General features: G+C 48.9%; 2 protein-coding genes across 10 annotated transcripts in view; one reads left to right on the forward strand and one right to left on the reverse strand.

Annotated features, from left to right (window-relative positions):
- The window catches only part of Styxl1 (serine/threonine/tyrosine interacting like 1), a 39955-nt gene extending 37674 nt beyond the window's left edge, over nt 1–2281 (reverse strand). For 7 of the 9 annotated variants that reach the window (XM_087196289.1, XM_004840092.4, XM_004840090.4 and 4 more), the window contains exon 1: nt 2134–2281. The gene's annotated coding sequence lies outside the window, so the exon portion shown is untranslated. Of the gene's footprint in view, nt 1–2076; nt 2102–2133 lie in introns of those variants that run through there. The other 2 variants (XM_087196288.1, XM_021254435.2) reach the window with 2 other exon arrangements.
- Nucleotides 2212–14733, forward strand: Mdh2 (malate dehydrogenase 2). The gene is made up of 9 exons (XM_004840087.4): nt 2212–2510; nt 7033–7201; nt 8163–8246; nt 8723–8832; nt 10043–10168; nt 12061–12138; nt 13062–13161; nt 13764–13915; nt 14415–14733. Exons 1-9 carry the CDS (start codon nt 2445–2447, stop codon nt 14544–14546), a joined length of 1017 nt encoding a protein of 338 aa, XP_004840144.2. The 5' UTR covers nt 2212–2444; the 3' UTR covers nt 14547–14733.
- Nucleotides 14734–16641: the final 1908 nt, after the last annotated feature.

The following is a 16641-nucleotide window of genomic DNA, read 5'->3' on the forward strand; positions in this document are numbered from 1 at the left end:
CATCTTAAAATGGAACGCTTTTTCTCTAGCCATCCCTCCTTCCACACAACCCCCAACCTCCCTCTTTCTGAATAAATGTACTCCTCTCAGCCTGATTCTCCACATCCTTTTCAATCATTCCTCAACCCTACATGAGTACACTCTCATCTGTCCTACCCTTGAGGCCTTTTCCCACTAGCACCACCCTCTCCATTTCTCTGGCCACCACCATCTTTACCATCTCACAGGATAGCCTCCTACACAATCATCCTGCTCCCCTCCCCATTTTTTACCTGTGGAATCCTTAGCATTCGAGGTCAGTCTAATTTCCCTCAAACATAGTCCCTGTAGCCTCATAAAAGCCTCTCATAGACACTTGCTTTCCAAAGAATAAAACGGAAACTTCTTAGTTAACATTCAGTGGCTCTGAACAATCTGGATTTTCTGACCTCATCAAAACCCAATGAACTGGGACAAACCACTTTCTGGATCCTTCTGTCTCTCTTAGACAGATGCTATCTTTCTCTCAATAAATTCTTCCTACTGTAAAAAACAAACACAAAAACAAAAAACAACCACTGAACTCTCCCAAAATTCACTGAGGCCTATCCCAGGACCAGTCACCTTATAAATAAAGACAGAGAGATGAAAATCATAGTTCCTGACCCCAAAGTGATCTCAGTTCTAGTGCCAAGATTAAGAGTAAGCAACTATCAGAGAACAGTGATCAGACTGAGGACCCAGGCTGGGGATTTAGCTCAGTGGCACTACGCCTGCCTTGCAAGTGCAAGGTCCTGAGTTTGAACCCCAGTACCTCAAAAAAAAAGACTGAGGACATTATTTGTCTTATGCCATGTCAACAGAAATGATCTGTCACCTAAACATGGGCCTATAGTTTCCTCTGGATTTTTCTTTGGGCTCTTTTCTCCTCTTTCCCTTCCCTCTGCCTGTACCCTTCCTGTTGTTAAAGACCCATGTGACACTTTCCCTTTGAGGCAAGGCATTTAGCCCTCCTCTGGAGTTGAATCTTCCCACTGGATCCCATCTACTGTTCTGGGATGTCTCCACTCAGATGGCTAGTCTTCTGGGAGGTCCTCTCATTCAGCCACCACTCCAATCCTGTGTTACATGCAGCTCCTATGTTCCCACAGTACTGCAGAAATTCTCCAATTGTATCCCTTATCACTCTTGCAATTTACTTGCCTCTCCTACTAGACTATGAGGTCCCTGAAGGCAGAATATGTGTAGATCTTGTTCACAGGTGAATACTCAAGCCTAAGACTGAAATGGGACATCTTCTTAGCTCACCAAACAAGCAGAGGGAAGGGAGGAACGGTAAGGCAGCCACAGTGAACTCCCTTGTGTTGGTGTGTTCTTTAGAGTCTATGCTATTATTTCACTCCTGCTTCCTCAACCATTGTCCCCAGGCAGAATGAGTCACCGGCCCAGCTAGGTTTTACATTTCTCTATCCACGTAGCAACTTGTGGCACTTCTGTCTGCCCCACCTGACTAAACTTTTTGAGGGAAATGATCGTGTTGGGGCATCTCCATACACCTAGAAAATAGTGGGGGCGGGGGATAAACTTATAATTTTAAGAAGCTAAATGATAAACTCTTCTTAAGCAGGAATCCTAACTCTACCTTCTGTTTAGGTAGACTCTGAGCAAATCCGCATAAGCTCAGTCACGGTGTCTTCACTGGAAACTAGAAACAGTGGGGCCGTGTTTGCACCACAGCTGGGTGAGGGGCTAAGGGCTAGACGATGGGGCGAGTCTCTGTAGGTCCTCCCCCCCTCCCCCCAACAGAGGACTGTGGTCGTTGAACAGCGCCAGGCGCTAAATCAGTGCTAGCTAGTGCTCGCTACCACCGGTAGTAGTGTCTTGTTAACTGTAACGTAAGGAACTTCGGAAATTGTGGGAGGACGCCCCAGGCAGGTGCCCGAAGAGAAGTGATGTGCACCCCACTCCAGGACTCGCAGTATCTCTTCCCCCACCCCTCTTTGTGGAGTTCTGAGTCCCCTCCCGCCTCGCTCCAGGGCCAGAAGGTGGGTTCGGCTGAGGTCGGGGGGCTCAGGTCCGGAACCCACTCCACCTGACCTGCTGCGCGACCTCGGCTGAGCTCGCTGTCAGGGCTTCGTCTGTCTTAAGCCCCACCTGCAAAATGGCTCCAAGGTGCTTCCAGCCTATAGCCAGTCCTCTTCTATCTCTCGGGCGCGGACGCCCCCTCCCACTGTGACCAAGGCGCCCCACCAGCAGACACCGAAGCTCGACCCAACCCACCTCCCACAGCCCGGAAGTGACCGCTATCTCGCGGGACCCAGTACGCGCGGGACAGGAAGCTGGGCTACTCTCGCGAGACCAAGCGGTGCACCGCCGGGCGGACCTGCTCAGTGTGGAGGTCGTTCGAGTCACTTGCAGTTAGCCAGCTCTTGCACCTGCGGGTCAGCGCCCTTCCCGCTCTAGCCATGCTGTCCGTCTTCGCCCGGCCCGCCTGCGCCGCTCTCCGCCGCAGCTTCAGCACCTCGACCCAGGTAGGCTCCACGGTGAGGGGTCCGGGCTGCGTGCGTCCCCGGTTCGCGCGCATCCCTGACCCCTTGGCCAGCCTGGACTCCACGGCCGCCGGTACTGGCTGGAGGCGGTGGCGCAATAGGTCAGTCCTGACACGGGGCAGGCAGTATGGAGGAAAAAGCCTGAGAAAGGAGCGAAGTGGCCCAGCTTTGGAGAGAGTGTATTTAGCAGAGCCCTCTCAGTTCACCCCCAGGACCTTAGGAAGGTCTGCGCTTGCCCTCTACCCCTTCAAGGTTGAGAAGCCGGGACTTCCAGGTCTGGAAGTAACTTAGGTCTTTATGCAGCTTCCCTTTGCTTTGTCATAACTAATCTCACTCTTCTTGCACTGACCGTGAATTGTGGGCGAACAGGAGAAATCATGTGTAATTGAAACTATAGTACAGGCAGACTGAGACGAAGTTACACAGTCATCTGGCCAGAGGATTAAAACTCAGCCTCCTGCCCTCTGTCAGTGGACTACCTACCCTTTAAGAGTTTGAACATTCTGTTTCTTAAGAATCTTTTGAAGGGTCCGCCCCTCTGTGAGCAGACTGAGACTTCCCTGACATGTTTTAAGGGCGCGTGACTTGGCCTGGGACCATTTAAGCTTTAGCTATTTTTAGCCATCTAGGAAAATGGTTCTCAAACCCGGTGTATATCAGAACCATCCGAAACCAGTAAAATACAGAGGCCCAGACTCGTTTCAGGAAGACAAGACATGGGCCTATGTATTTTCAGCAAGTGCTTCCCATAGAGCAGAAGTTTAAGAACCCAGGAGATGTCTGCATTAAATATCACGTCCAAAGGGGAGGTGATTAAAAGAAATTCCAAGTTTCATGTTTAGGTTATGTCTTTCGTTTTCCTGTACAATCAGTTCATTAGAAAAATAAAGATACAGGGCTGGGGATTTAGCTCAGTGGTTTCGCCGCCTGCTTCGCAAGCGCAAGGACCGGAGTTCAATCCCTGGTACCAAAAAAAAAAGAAGAAGAAAAAGAAAGATACAATTAAGTGTATCGAGTACTGTATACTTGTCAGTTGTGCTGGGTGCTGCAGGGAATACTAAGATGAGTGAGAAGTGGGAACAGAGATGGGCCAGAAATGAGTTATCTTAGAACGGGGAATTGGTGAAGATTGATGCTGAGGAGTAGGGGAAGACAAGGAAGAATGAAGTGGGTAGGGGGAGTGGTTGCGTGTTTTGCTTTTGGTGCTGGGGATTGAACACAGGGCCTCGTACATTGCTAGCTACAACTCCAGCCCAGAAGGATCATGTTTTGATAAGAGCCTTCATGTATTCAACATACTTGTTTGGTTGGGTTTTTTTGGTACCGGGGATCGAACTCCGGACCTTGGTCTTGCGAGGCAGCTGTCAACATACTTGTTGATGTTAGGCACTGGAAATAGAATAGTGAACAAAACACAAAATTCTTGTTCTGACATTTACCTTGTATTTTATTATTGTTCATTTCCCATGTTATAAAGTATCAGCGATGAGCACAGGACAAAGAAAGTAAGGGGAGGAGGGGTTGACAGGGAAGAGATTTGCAGCTTTAGGTCAGTTGGTTTATGTGCCATTTGAGTAAAGCCACGAAGGAAGCAGAGAGCATGTCATATAGTGGTCCAGGCAGGGGACATCCAGGGTAGGGGCTGTGGGGACACCCGGAATGTTTGAGAATACCACCAAGAGACTCCTGTAGCTCCAGAGAGGGCAGTGGCAGGAATGATGCCACAGGCCTTGTAAAACTAGCATTTTCCCAGAAATGGGGCACCCATGTGAGTTGTTTTGTTTTGTTTTGTTTTTTGTATTCCATGTTAGTTTTTTGAGCAAAGTAATAACTTCATCATATTCTCAATTTAATCAAATTGTCTTGGGGGAGAAAGGCAGGTTAAGAGTTGTTGTCTGGGTAACAGCTGTGGAGGTGGTAAAAGTTACTGCATTCTGGATATTTGTTGACTGTAGAGATCTAACAGATATTTTAATATTTTAATCTAACAAATATTAGATTAAAAGTAGGAGAAAGTGCAGAGTCAGGGATGACACCAAGGTTTGGGGCCTTGAGTTGCTATTTGCCAAGATGGGCAGAGGCTCCTGAAAGAGCAGGTCTGGGCAGAGTAAAGATTCTGGAGCTCAGTTTTAGATGTGTTAAATTTAAGATACCAGTTGAGTATCCAAGTGGAGATGTTGAAGAGACAGCTGAATAAATCAGAAAAGTAGACTTGAGCCAACAATGCACTGGCCTCCAGGCTTTGGATTGTGTGTCCTCAACAATAAAAATGTGTGGAGCACACCATCCTGGTAGATCTACTTCCACATATATACTAATACATGCATCGTAGGGCCAGGGATTTAGCTCAGTGGTTCCAACGCCTGCCTGGCAAGCGCAAGGTCCTGAGTTCAATCCCCAGTACCAAAAATAAAAAAAAAAATAATAATACATGCATCATAATAGAAACACAGAAACATTTAGAAACGAACCATAACAGATTTACATTATAAAGCAGACCAGGTAGATGAGGAATTACTGTATATCCATTTTCAGAACAGTTGCTAAGCAGTGTTCCATTCCTCAGCCCAGTAAAGGTCAGCAGGTTTGGAAGACAGCTCTTTTACAAAGACTTCAGGAACTAACCATTGTAATCTCAAAGGTTTTCCTTTTGTTTAAATGCATTGTAGAGATCTTGCTAGTAAAGTGCATGTTTTTGCCGCTATAAACTAAGTTGATAACTTAAGCAAACAAGAACATCACCTCAACCCAGAGAAAGCAAAGAATTGAAAAAGTTACCTCCCTTCTCCACCCCAGTTATGCTCACTTCATGTACTGTGTGGGACTGCTTTACTTAGGAACCCTTGTGAGAGCACCAGGTCAGTCTGTTACTTAGTAGAGTTTAATTCTTCGTTAGATAAAAATAAAAACACAGATTTTGATCTTTTCATCCTTTTCCCTTCTTGAGATTGTCTTATGCTGCCCACTTTGGAACTGCTATTCTGATCAGCCTTGGAAGCCAGGCCAGTACATGGCACATTCTGTAGATTCTGTGCAAGGGAGTGAATGAAGGAGGCTTAGGGTGTTAGGCAGGATGACCCGGAGGTGGATCCAGATACCTAAGTAGAGGACAGAATGGGGATGGACAGGAAGAACAGCTTGAGATGATGTTTGAGATGCCACCTCCTTCATATCCTAATCAGATGGCTCTGATGTGGGAGAAGGAAGAAGTAGAAGATGGTTCTAGAAGGCTAGTATTGGCTGAATAGAAATGGCACTTGGTGAGAGGTAGGGGTAGAGGGAATAGATGGACATTTGGATATGTGGGACCAGTGGAATGCCTAGCAGAACTGGAAGTGGAGGGCTGGAGTCTGGGAATTCCTAAGATGGGAGGCAAGGTTTGGGAGTAATAACAGAAGACTAGAGTGGGTGAGATTGCCAGACCTCAGGTCTGGGTTGGTCCAGCTAGTTAAGATACCTGGGAAGTCAGCGGTCCACCTCTGAGGCAACACTCAAAAGCAAGAGAGCTAGCCAAGTGTGGCAGCCCACACATGTAATCGCAGCTACTTGGGACGCCGAGGCTGGAAGATTGCTTCAGTTTAGGAGCTTGAGACCAGCCTGGGCAACATAGTAAGACCCATCTCAAAAAAAAAAAAAAAGAGAGAGGGCTTGGTCAGTGGTAGAGAACGTGCCCAGCACGTGTGAGACCCTGGGTTTGATCCCCATCATCACACACAGAAAACATCCTAGAACCTGTTTGAATTCAAATTTTGGTTGGTTTTGGTTTTTGAAAGCCAAAGCTTATCATTACCTAGCATTGGTTATTATAGAATGTATGGTCAGCCCTCCATATCTGCAGATTCCCTGTTCACAGATCCACCCACCCTCAGAATGAAATTTCAAAAGGGAAAGTATTATGTGTGTACTGAACATGTACAAACTTTTTTTGTCATTCCCTAAACAGTACAATATAACAACTATTTTCCTAGTACTTACATTGTATTGGGTATTAGAAGTCACTTAGAGGTGACTTACAGTACATAGGGGGATATGAAGATACGACTGGGAATTCTGGTATGGGGGTCCCCTGGAGCTGGCAGCTGTACTTCTCTTCCGGCTCTTTCCCCTCCCTCTATTTGATTACCCTCCCAACCCGGCAAGGGTCTTCACTCTTGCCATCTCACATGTCTGTTGCTAGGGTCTCAGTTTGTTTAGAGTTTTTTAAACTGCAGATTGAAGGTAAGGTTGTTATCTGTCCTGCTGCCTGATTGATCACAGCAGCTTTTTTTGTATCTTCCCAGGATAGTGTTTGGAGTTTGAGCCCGAGAGCTATTGTAACATCTCTAGACATAAGTTCTCCCCATTTGAAACTAGGCCTTTGAATTCTACCAGGATAAAACTGGTAGAAATATGACTGTGTCTGGCTTTGGCATCACTTTAATAAAAGAAGCCCAGTGCCATATCTTGCAGAACCTTTTTAGTGCTGATTCTGTCCTAAATGTCATTTCTCTCTGCCTCTTTTCAGAATAATGCCAAAGTAGCCGTGCTCGGGGCTTCTGGAGGAATCGGGCAGCCCCTGTCACTCCTGCTGAAGAACAGCCCCTTAGTGAGTCGCCTGACCCTCTATGATATTGCACATACACCTGGGGTGGCTGCAGATCTGAGCCACATCGAGACCAGAGCCACCGTGAAAGGTATGGGGCAGCCCACCCTGGAAACGCCACCATCTCCCCTGGATCCAAGTTCTGGAACAAGGTCTTAGATGAAGCTAGATGTCTACACACTTGGGTGTTCCGTGTTTATTTCAGAATTAGATTTTACACACAATTTACATTTTGGACTTGGGTCTATGAAAATTTAAACAGCAGTGTCTTAGAAAAACAAGGTGGTCTAAGCTTCCCAATTTTTACTTTTGCTAATTTGAAAAGTAGCATGAGGAAGGGGAAGCAGTAGAAGCCCCTTGGGGACAACAGTGCCCTAGTGTGCCACAGCCTGCCATTCCTCCACCCCCAGTGCTCCCCTGGCTGATGACGCCTTACAAGATCCACGCTTCCTCATAGGTAAATTATTCACAGTTACATATAGTCATATATCCTGCTTATTTGACCTTCATCACATAGCAAAGTTTGTTCATGTCACCAAATTCATTTTTAAAGCTGTCCTATAATTTTAGCACTAGACCCATACTGCTGGTTATTGGGCTGTTTATGAATTGTGATGAATATCTTTACATTTTGCTTCTTAGAGTACTAAAAGTAGAATCAGGGCCCAGAAGTAGCTCAGTGGCATCACGCCTGCCTGGCAAGTTCAAGGTCCTGAGTTCAATCCCCAGTACTGAAAAATAAATAAATAAAGTAGAATCAGTGGGTATAAATATTTCAGAGCTTTTACTATAAAGTACCAGTTGCTGTCCAGGAAGGTTATAGTCGTGCCATCCCCTGCTAACAGTGGACAGGACTGTATTCAGTTTTACGGAAGGGGGCTCTTCTTGCCACCTAGTCTGTGAGCTCACAGGCGGTTGTAGTCACTCACAAATCCGGCCCTCTAGCATTTGCTAAGGCCAGGTGCAGGGCATGCTTCCCCAGCTTTGTCCCTGAGAGGTGGAGGCCTCTGGATCAGAATCAATGTGATGTCTTTTATTGGTGTTTTTCCTAGGCTACCTCGGCCCCGAGCAGCTGCCAGACTGCCTGAAAGGTTGTGATGTTGTGGTTATTCCAGCCGGAGTCCCCAGAAAACCAGGTATATGTTCCAAAGCCTTGCCTAGCGCCTCCCTCCACGCTGGCTGAGAAAGGGGCTTTCCATTTGAAGTGAACTTAATCTGATCTCTCTTCTGCAGAAACCATCAGGGGCTCCCCATTGCCTGGGGGTTCAGGGTCACCCTCAGACTGGTATTTAAAGCCCAGCATTGTCTGCTGTGCTCTCACTGTTCCCTGTTGTACCTGGAACAGCCTTTCCTAAACCCTGCTCCACCTTGGGATTCCTGCTAATCCTGGCTGATCCTTCTCAGCCATCACCTTCCCAGCTGCCCTCCCCACTTCCCCACAGACTCTTTTCCGGCACTCGCCACCCTGGGTGGTTTCCTCTGCAAACAATTGTCTGAAAAGGGAGCCCTGATGCTCCTGTTTGATTTCCCATAGTAGTGAACACCCAGTCCTTGGCAACTATTTGGAAATCCTTGATGTCCTTCATGAACCTCTCGTGCTGGATCATTTCAGGCATGACACGGGATGACCTGTTCAACACCAATGCCACGATTGTGGCCACCCTGACTGCTGCCTGTGCCCAACACTGTCCTGAAGCCATGATCTGCATCATTGCCAACCCGGTGAGTGCAGGCGGTCAGTGGTGCTGTGCTTGGCGCTCCCAGTTGGCAGCGGAAGTGTGTCACTGCGCTCATGGGAAAGAAGCAGATCCCTGCGTGGGAGGCACATCGGGTACACTGATAGGAGGTCCTGAAACTTACTTCTGCTCGACGAGAGTTTGAATATAGATCTTCACCGACTGTGTGTCTTGGGACAGCTCCCCTCCCCTCTGTCTTTAGTCTCCCCACCTGGAAAAGCATTCGTTCTCAAGGACCCTTCCAGCTGTGCTCGTGACAGCCTATGGGCTCCTGTCTTTATTATATTCTGCTTGGGGTTTGCAGTTTCTGGGTTCCCGTCATCCCTGTCTCCTCACATTGATATAATCTGTAACACACACACACCCTAAACCTGCTCAGCCACGTGCTGGGCCATGTGAGAGGACAGCCGTGGTCCCCAGGCTGAGCTGCAGGACTCGGTTGCATCTAACAGCTGTCCTCTGCTTCCTTGCCTCCTGGATGTATCTGGGTCCTGGTATCTGAGTACAATAAGGATCTGTTGAAGACACAGTGACAGTGACAGTGACAGAGTGACGAGGCTGCTGATATGTACCCAGAGCCTGTGCTTCTGGCCTCAGACAAAAGTCTTCCCTCACTCCTCGCCTTCTTTGAGTAGATGGTAAAAGTCGATGGTAGCAGATCCTTTTGTTGGGAACTAGCAGGTGCCTAGTCTGACTCTTGCTGTTTTAGTTCGCTTTATTATTTTCTCTGTGTACCAGGTAACATGTTAAGCACTTACCCAATGTTAAGTCATTTAATCTTCACAGTAGCCTAATTACCTTCACGGTAAGGTAATTACCATTTTCAGGTGCTAGGGAGTTGAGTGACTCGCCCAGGTTACAACTCAGGAGGTCAGAGCTGGGATTTGATCCTGATCCATCTGCTTTTAGTAAGACCCAGCCAAGCATAAGGGGCCCCACAGCCTGCATCACGTGTCTAAGATGATGGGTGACAGCCATCGAGGGAGTAAGGGTCCCCTGCAGTAAGGCGTATGTTGTCTGCATGGTGTGCCTGTCCTGTCTTGGAGCTGGCTTCCTATAACCAAAGTTGTCAGAAAGGGCAATTGAATTCAGCACCTTCAGACTCATCAGTGGTCAGACGAAAAGAGTTTCCCTTCTGTTCCTTGGCTCTGGTCCAGAACGCAGGGTACATCATACCTATCCCTTGGATTTGCTAGGTTAACTCCACCATCCCGATCACAGCAGAAGTTTTCAGGAAGCACGGAGTGTACAACCCCAACAAGATCTTTGGTGTGACAACCCTGGATATTGTCAGAGCCAACACTTTTGTGGCAGAGCTGAAGGTAAGGAGTATCCCGGTGTTTGGGTCACCTTTTTTAACTTCTTCAGCCACCTTGCTTTTTTATGAGCACAGAAGATAACAGGGCACTTAGACCTGAGAACTTAAATGTTTTTAAGCCAGGCATGGTGGCGAAGGCCTGTAATCCCAGCACTTTGGGAGGCTTAGGCAGAGGGATCACAAGTTTGAGTCCCACTGGGCAACTTAGTGTCTCAAAATAATTAAAAAAAAAAAAAATTAAAGGAGGGCCCGGGAATTTAAATCCTCACTGCATACATACATAAAAATACTGTTGTTGGGTTGGGGATTTAGCTCAGTGGTTTCGCCACCCGCTGCGCAAGCGCAAGGACCTGAGTTCAAGCCCTGGTACCAAAAAAAATAGTGTTGTAGTTTGCCCCTCAGGGGAAAGCAGCTCCCACTGTTAGGAGGGGATCCATGCAGCAGGTCCCTGTGGGCTCGGATTACCCACAGCCTGTCTCATTCAGCACCCTCTGCCTTTGACCTCTCCTCAGTTGCATCTGGGCTCTGGATTTCATGGTGGCCATACTTGAATCATGGTTCGCTGTCTTCCCCCATCCTCAGTGCCCCTAGAAACTGGGGCTACCAGGATTTACCTGCTAGTCCTTAGACAAAGGGTGACAAAGTCTGCAGCCTCTAGCTCTGTCTCCCTTTCCTGGGTCATCTGGGATGGCTCACCTCAAGGGATCCAGTCCTGCCAGCTGCGTGACATCGTGGCCACTGGTCTGAACCAGCCGGCTGCCTGAGGTGGCTTTGGTTTGGCGCCAGCACCCAGTTTGGAGAATCATCTGGGCTGTGGATCTAGCAGACCCACTTCCTCTGGGACCCAAAAGCGTCCCTGTTGAGCCTCAGGCCATTTTGCTCTGACTTTGCAGATGAAGAGGGCCTCAGAAGCAGGGAATGTCTTGACACAGCTTGGTGCCAGGTGCATACAGGACTGTTGGCCCACACCTTACTTCTTCCGCCAGAGCCACACTGCAGTCGGGTATATGGACCTGTTCTAGAAGTTGAGGTCTCAGAGATCCGTAGATGTGGCCCCAGGGCTTGGCTCCAAGTAGTGAAGGGGCAAGAGACACTTGCATTCAAGAGACAGTGGATTGTGCACATATGGCCGGAATGTGGTGGAACCCTTGGGGAAGGGACACAGGAGCAGCTGAACCTAGAAGTGGCAGGGGCTCCGGCGCTGTTCTGCCTTCCGTCCCTGCTCCAGCCTTTGAGGAAGGTGGCATGGCCTTGGGAGCTGCTCACCTCCATGTCACCACCCATCCCCCACCCACCCCCAAGTGCGCGCGCGCTCTCTCTCTGTCTCTCCAGATTCTGTTTTGTCTGTTAAATATGTGGCTCCCAGATTCTTGGGAACCTTGTACCTCTAGTTACCAAGTGAGTCAGCCCCTAGTGAGCCGTGGCGTTTTGATCTCAGTCAGTTTGGTTCTTTCCATTCCAATGAGTTGGAGTTGCCAGACTTGTCACCCCTGCATTTCCTGGAGAAGTTTGACTTTTCTCCCTGAAATGAGGGAAAACAAATTTGACCTGTTGTTAGTGACAGAGTGTGGGAGTGCGAGTTTGGGTTACCTGGAGGATGACATGTCTGGGAACAAGCACAGCCCAGCCATGCCTCTAAGAGGAAGGCAGGCCAGAGGGGCCTGTGGTGACTTCCCCAGGCAGCAGGCTGGCCTCCTGCACCTGCTCACGGTGCCGATACCATGTGGGGGGCCGGACACTGAGCACGGCTGGGGCTGCACAGTGTCTCTTCCTGATTCCTTTGTTTCCTTCCGGGTTCTGTGGGTCTTCTGGGTATTGGTACTTGAGGTGGATGTGGCATGTTTTCTGCTTGGGAGCTTGTCATCTGTTAATCAAGCTGCACACTTTGGTGAGCAGGGTTTGGATCCAGCTCGGGTCAACGTTCCTGTCATTGGTGGCCACGCTGGGAAGACCATCATCCCCCTGATCTCCCAGGTATGTGAGCGGGACACTGCGGGAGGCCTTAAGGTCCTGCATACCTTCCCAGGGCCACTTCGGAAGAATACAGGGATGTGTGGCGCCAGCCGCCCCACCCCACCCCAGCTGTCTGGGTTTTCCTGACCATGACCTGTGAGGCCATGCTAAATGAGAACGGCCGGCTCTAACACATAATCAAAGCCATGTGGGAAAAGTCTCTGGGTTGGGTTGGGTCAGGGTGGGCAAAGGTGCTTTGGGAGTCAAGGTTAACACCTCCAAGATTGTCATCTGTCACATCAGCCTCAAAGCCCTGAAAACAGTGTACTGAGAGGAATGTCGGGTTATTTAATGTTTTTGCCAAAATCCCTAACCTTAAAAGAAATCACGAAGAAACATCTCACTGTCCAAATAAAACATTCTGCCAATTTAGTGATCAGTACAAGTGTCAGGGGAGATCAGGAGAAGGCGAGGAACTGATAAGCAAGCAAGCAGCAGGCTTCGGAATGGGAAAGGTGCTGGTGGGGAAACGGGAGATGGAAATGCAGCCTGTGGTTTAGGTAACGGTACACTGACATTCCTCTCCTGATACTGTGGAAATGTTGGCATTAGGGGAAGCCTGTGGAAATCTGTTTTGTTAACAGCTTTCCTCTGAAATTGGTCCAAAATGTAAAAAGTTCTTTAAAAATGAAGGGCCGGGGGTGTAGCTCAGTAGCACTCCGCCTGCCTGGCAACACAGGGTCCTTAGTTTGATCCCCGGTACTGGGGAAAACAAAATGAGTAGGGAGTTTGTCTTCATCCTTTCTCTGTAAAGAGGGGGTCTTGGTTTCCTGGGCATGCATGGGAGGGAACCCACCTTGAGGACAAGGACAAGTAGGGATGGGGACTCTGCATGGAGACCAGTCTGAAGCTGCTCACGTGACCGACCACGGCTTGGCTTGCAGTGCACCCCCAAAGTGGACTTTCCCCAAGACCAGCTGGCGACGCTCACTGGGCGGATCCAGGAGGCTGGCACGGAGGTGGTGAAGGCCAAGGCCGGAGCAGGTAGAGTTGAGGCGCAGTCCCAGGGGTGGGGGCCACACCTGAGGCCCTGGGAGTGGCAGAGAAAGACTCCTGTCCCTGGGCAAGAAGCGGTGCTTTTCTGTGTTGCATTTGCCCTTACTTGAAAAGCCTCCATAGAAGATAGCAGCTCAGCCCAGGTGTGGCAGTGCATGCCTGTGATCCCCGTACTCAGGAGGCTGAGGCAGGAGGATTGCCACAAGTTTAAGGCCAGCCTGGGCAACGTAGTGAGTTCAAGACCAGCCTGAACTGCATAGTGAGATGCTGTCTCAAAACAAAAATAAAGAAGACAGCATCTCAGCTTGCTGTGGTGGTGATTCAAATCACCACCGTGCCATTCAAGAGAGTAAATTTCAGAGATGCTGACCAAACTTCTCCATGGGGAGCTGGGTGATCTGCAGGTGCTTCAGCCTCAGAATGGGGCCCCCTGGTTCTGGGGCTGCTGCACGGCCAGGCTAACCCACTTTGTTTTGTTTTGGTTTTTTTGGTACCAGGGATCAAACTCGGGTCCTTGAGCTTGCAAGGCAGGCACTGGAACCACTGAGCTAAATCCCCGGCCCCCTTGGCTAACCCACTTTGATCCCTAGGCTCTGCTACCCTGTCCATGGCGTATGCAGGCGCCCGATTTGTCTTCTCCCTGGTGGACGCCATGAACGGGAAGGAAGGAGTTGTCGAGTGCTCCTTTGTTCAGTCAAAGGAAACAGAGTGCACCTACTTCTCCACGCCTTTGCTGCTGGGGGTACGTATGATGTGGGAGAGGAGGCATCCGGCCCATGGCTCTGTAGTACAGGCTTATGAGGGGACATGTATTGTTTGTTCCTGACGTCATTCACCTGCTTACTGACATTTGATTCAGGTGAATGTTAAAGCGTTCCTTCAGTCTTTGACCACCCTGGGGAGGAGACTAGAACCCGGAAGTGTGTGCTATCCTGTTAAGTGCCACTAATCAGGAGCACTTTCTAGGCTGGGGCCTGTGCCAGGTTGTCCTCATTTGTGCTCACAGCCTGCTGGGGGGTGGAGGGAAGGGTCATTGTGTAGATAAGGAAGCAAATTGGGAATGTAGAGATAATTGTCCAAAGTACATGCGTAGTAAAGGACAGAGCTAGGGTCCCACCTCATACGGTCTGACCATCCGGGCTCAGTCCAGCCCAGAGCTCGTGAGCATGTGAGGTTTCTGTAGCATGCTCATTTGTGGAAGCTTCATTTTCTGATGGCACTGCCTCCCCTCTGTCCTCCAGAAAAATGGTCTGGAGAAGAACCTAGGCATTGGCAAGATCTCCGCCTTCGAGGAGAACATGATCGTTGAAGCCATTCCTGAGCTGAAAGCCTCCATCAAGAAAGGGGAAGACTTTGTCAAGAACATGAAATGAGGCACCATCAATGAACATAATTTAGGTTCTTAAATTATGAAGGCATCGTGTCACTATCAAGCCATTTCAGAGACCTTTGTACTTTAACTTGCTTTAATAATGGGTATTGTATCAACATTATTATCATCTTTCCAACTGTGGCTGATCTGTTGGCACAATAAAAGCAGACTTTGATTTTCTTTTTCAAGGTCCCCTCTATAGATGTGCTTTCTGCCCCGTCAGAGTGACTTTGGAATGTCTGTCACCTCCTTTCACTACAAATTGGAACAAGGTGTTATTTAAATATTAGAGGCATCAGTAGCTTCAAGAAAATCTAAACCACTTATTTCTGAAGTAGCATAAAATGCAGTCTGTCAGTCCCTGCTCCTCCCAGCCCTGGTTTTTGTACCCTTAATGTCCCCATGGTGGTCTGATAAGAAGGTCAACCCCCCGATTCCCTAGCAGCCAATCCAGGCACCGCTTCCTGCTGGGCCAGTACCACCATCTTCTCCATGAGCTGCCTCTGGTGCCCCCTCTCTTCTGACAGCCCATAGCCTGAGCTGCCAAAAAGTAGCACCAGCAGCTGCGTCAAGATTGAGGTCACCAGGCTAGCTGTCCCCATAGAAAGGGGGTTTCAGGTTTGCTTCGAGGTGTAAAGGAAGGACTTTGTGGGGACACTGGTTCCCTTCAGTGCTGACCATGTCTGTTCCCCAGAAGCAGTGGCTCTGAAGCAGAAGCAAAGCTCCAGTCCTGAGAAGGAACCTGCATCAGGTGGGGTGGGGCGTGCCCATGATGAACCCTCCTTCACGCCACCAGTCATCAGGGTCTTTAAAACTAAAACTGCAGTGGATTTTATAATGAAGCGTGACAGTTTTCTTAATACATGTTCATTGCATAAAAACTAAGAAGTAACTGAAAAATAAAGCAGGAAAGTAATCATTGGTAGTGATTATTCCTCTTCATTTTACATAGTTTGCAAGTTGAGACCCTGCTCCCAAGCATTTTTAGCCTGACCTGCTGTGTGACTACTACAGCGAAGTCGTTCTTAGTCCACCTTATGATTCTACACTTGACACGGCTCAGGTGAGTGGTTCTGCCCCACAGGACATGTCCTCAGGCTGAGATCACCAAGCTGGGCTGGGTGGGGCTGGAACCTCCGAGTTATGACCAGTGCCAGGAGGTAGCACAGCCGGCATTGCCAGTCTTGGGCCTCTAAAGAAGGTGTATGGCTCAGCGTTCCTGGAATATAAAAGCAGAAGCTGCTAGTGCCTAAGGCTTAGGCCTTGAGCTAGCCCAGCCTCATCTGGGCTCCGACCTCTTGGTTAAAGCAAGTCACAGGGAAGCCAGGTCCCCATGAGGAATCTGCACAAGGCTATGAGTACCAGGAGGCCTGGTTTTGGGGAGCCATTTTTGGAGATGAGCCACAGCACCTGACAGTTGCACCAGAAGTACGTATTTTCCCTGTCGTGAATAATCCTTAGCCTGAATATATTACCTATACTTTATTCCACGACTAGACAATTAGGCTGTTAAGATTTCCACTACTATATAGAGCATAACTCCACATCGCTCTTTTGAACTCTACCTGTATTTCTATGAAACTCTCTGCTAGCTTGGGGTGCATTTGCTATTTGGGGTGCATTTTATATTTGTGAGATTCTTGGAGCCCCCTGACGGGCAGGACCTAGGACCACAGAAGTCAAGTGTCTTGGTTTAGCGTGGTCACTGCTCAAGATTCTTTCTGGTTATTGAGTAAGGCAGTGGGGGTGATCCAGCCCGGGAGATGCCAGCTGCCCCAGAACTCTTTCTCCATATGAATCGGCTCCTGCATTTCAAGGATTGCACGCAAGTCAGGTCCATGAGACTCAGAAAGAAAAATGCAGATTAAGTACTGCCGGACTCCAGAGAGGACAGAGCTACCTCTAAATGTCTCAGTAGAGCAAGAACTAGGGTGGACTCCCCTCATCAAGCTACCCAGGAGGAGAAGATGCCATTGGGCCATTCGGGCTGCCCCTGAAGAGTGGGTGGCCTTTCAGCAGGCAAGGAAGGCAGGATGACTCAAGGGATTGACCCTAAGATAGACTTACATAGCTGACTTGCAGCCCAGGACCCATGA

The sequence above is a fragment of the Heterocephalus glaber genome, unplaced genomic scaffold, assembly GCF_053883595.1.
Source record: "Heterocephalus glaber isolate CG9 unplaced genomic scaffold, H.glaber_assembly_v1.0 deba00001610, whole genome shotgun sequence".
In the NCBI taxonomy this organism is placed as follows: Eukaryota; Metazoa; Chordata; class Mammalia; order Rodentia; family Bathyergidae; genus Heterocephalus; species Heterocephalus glaber.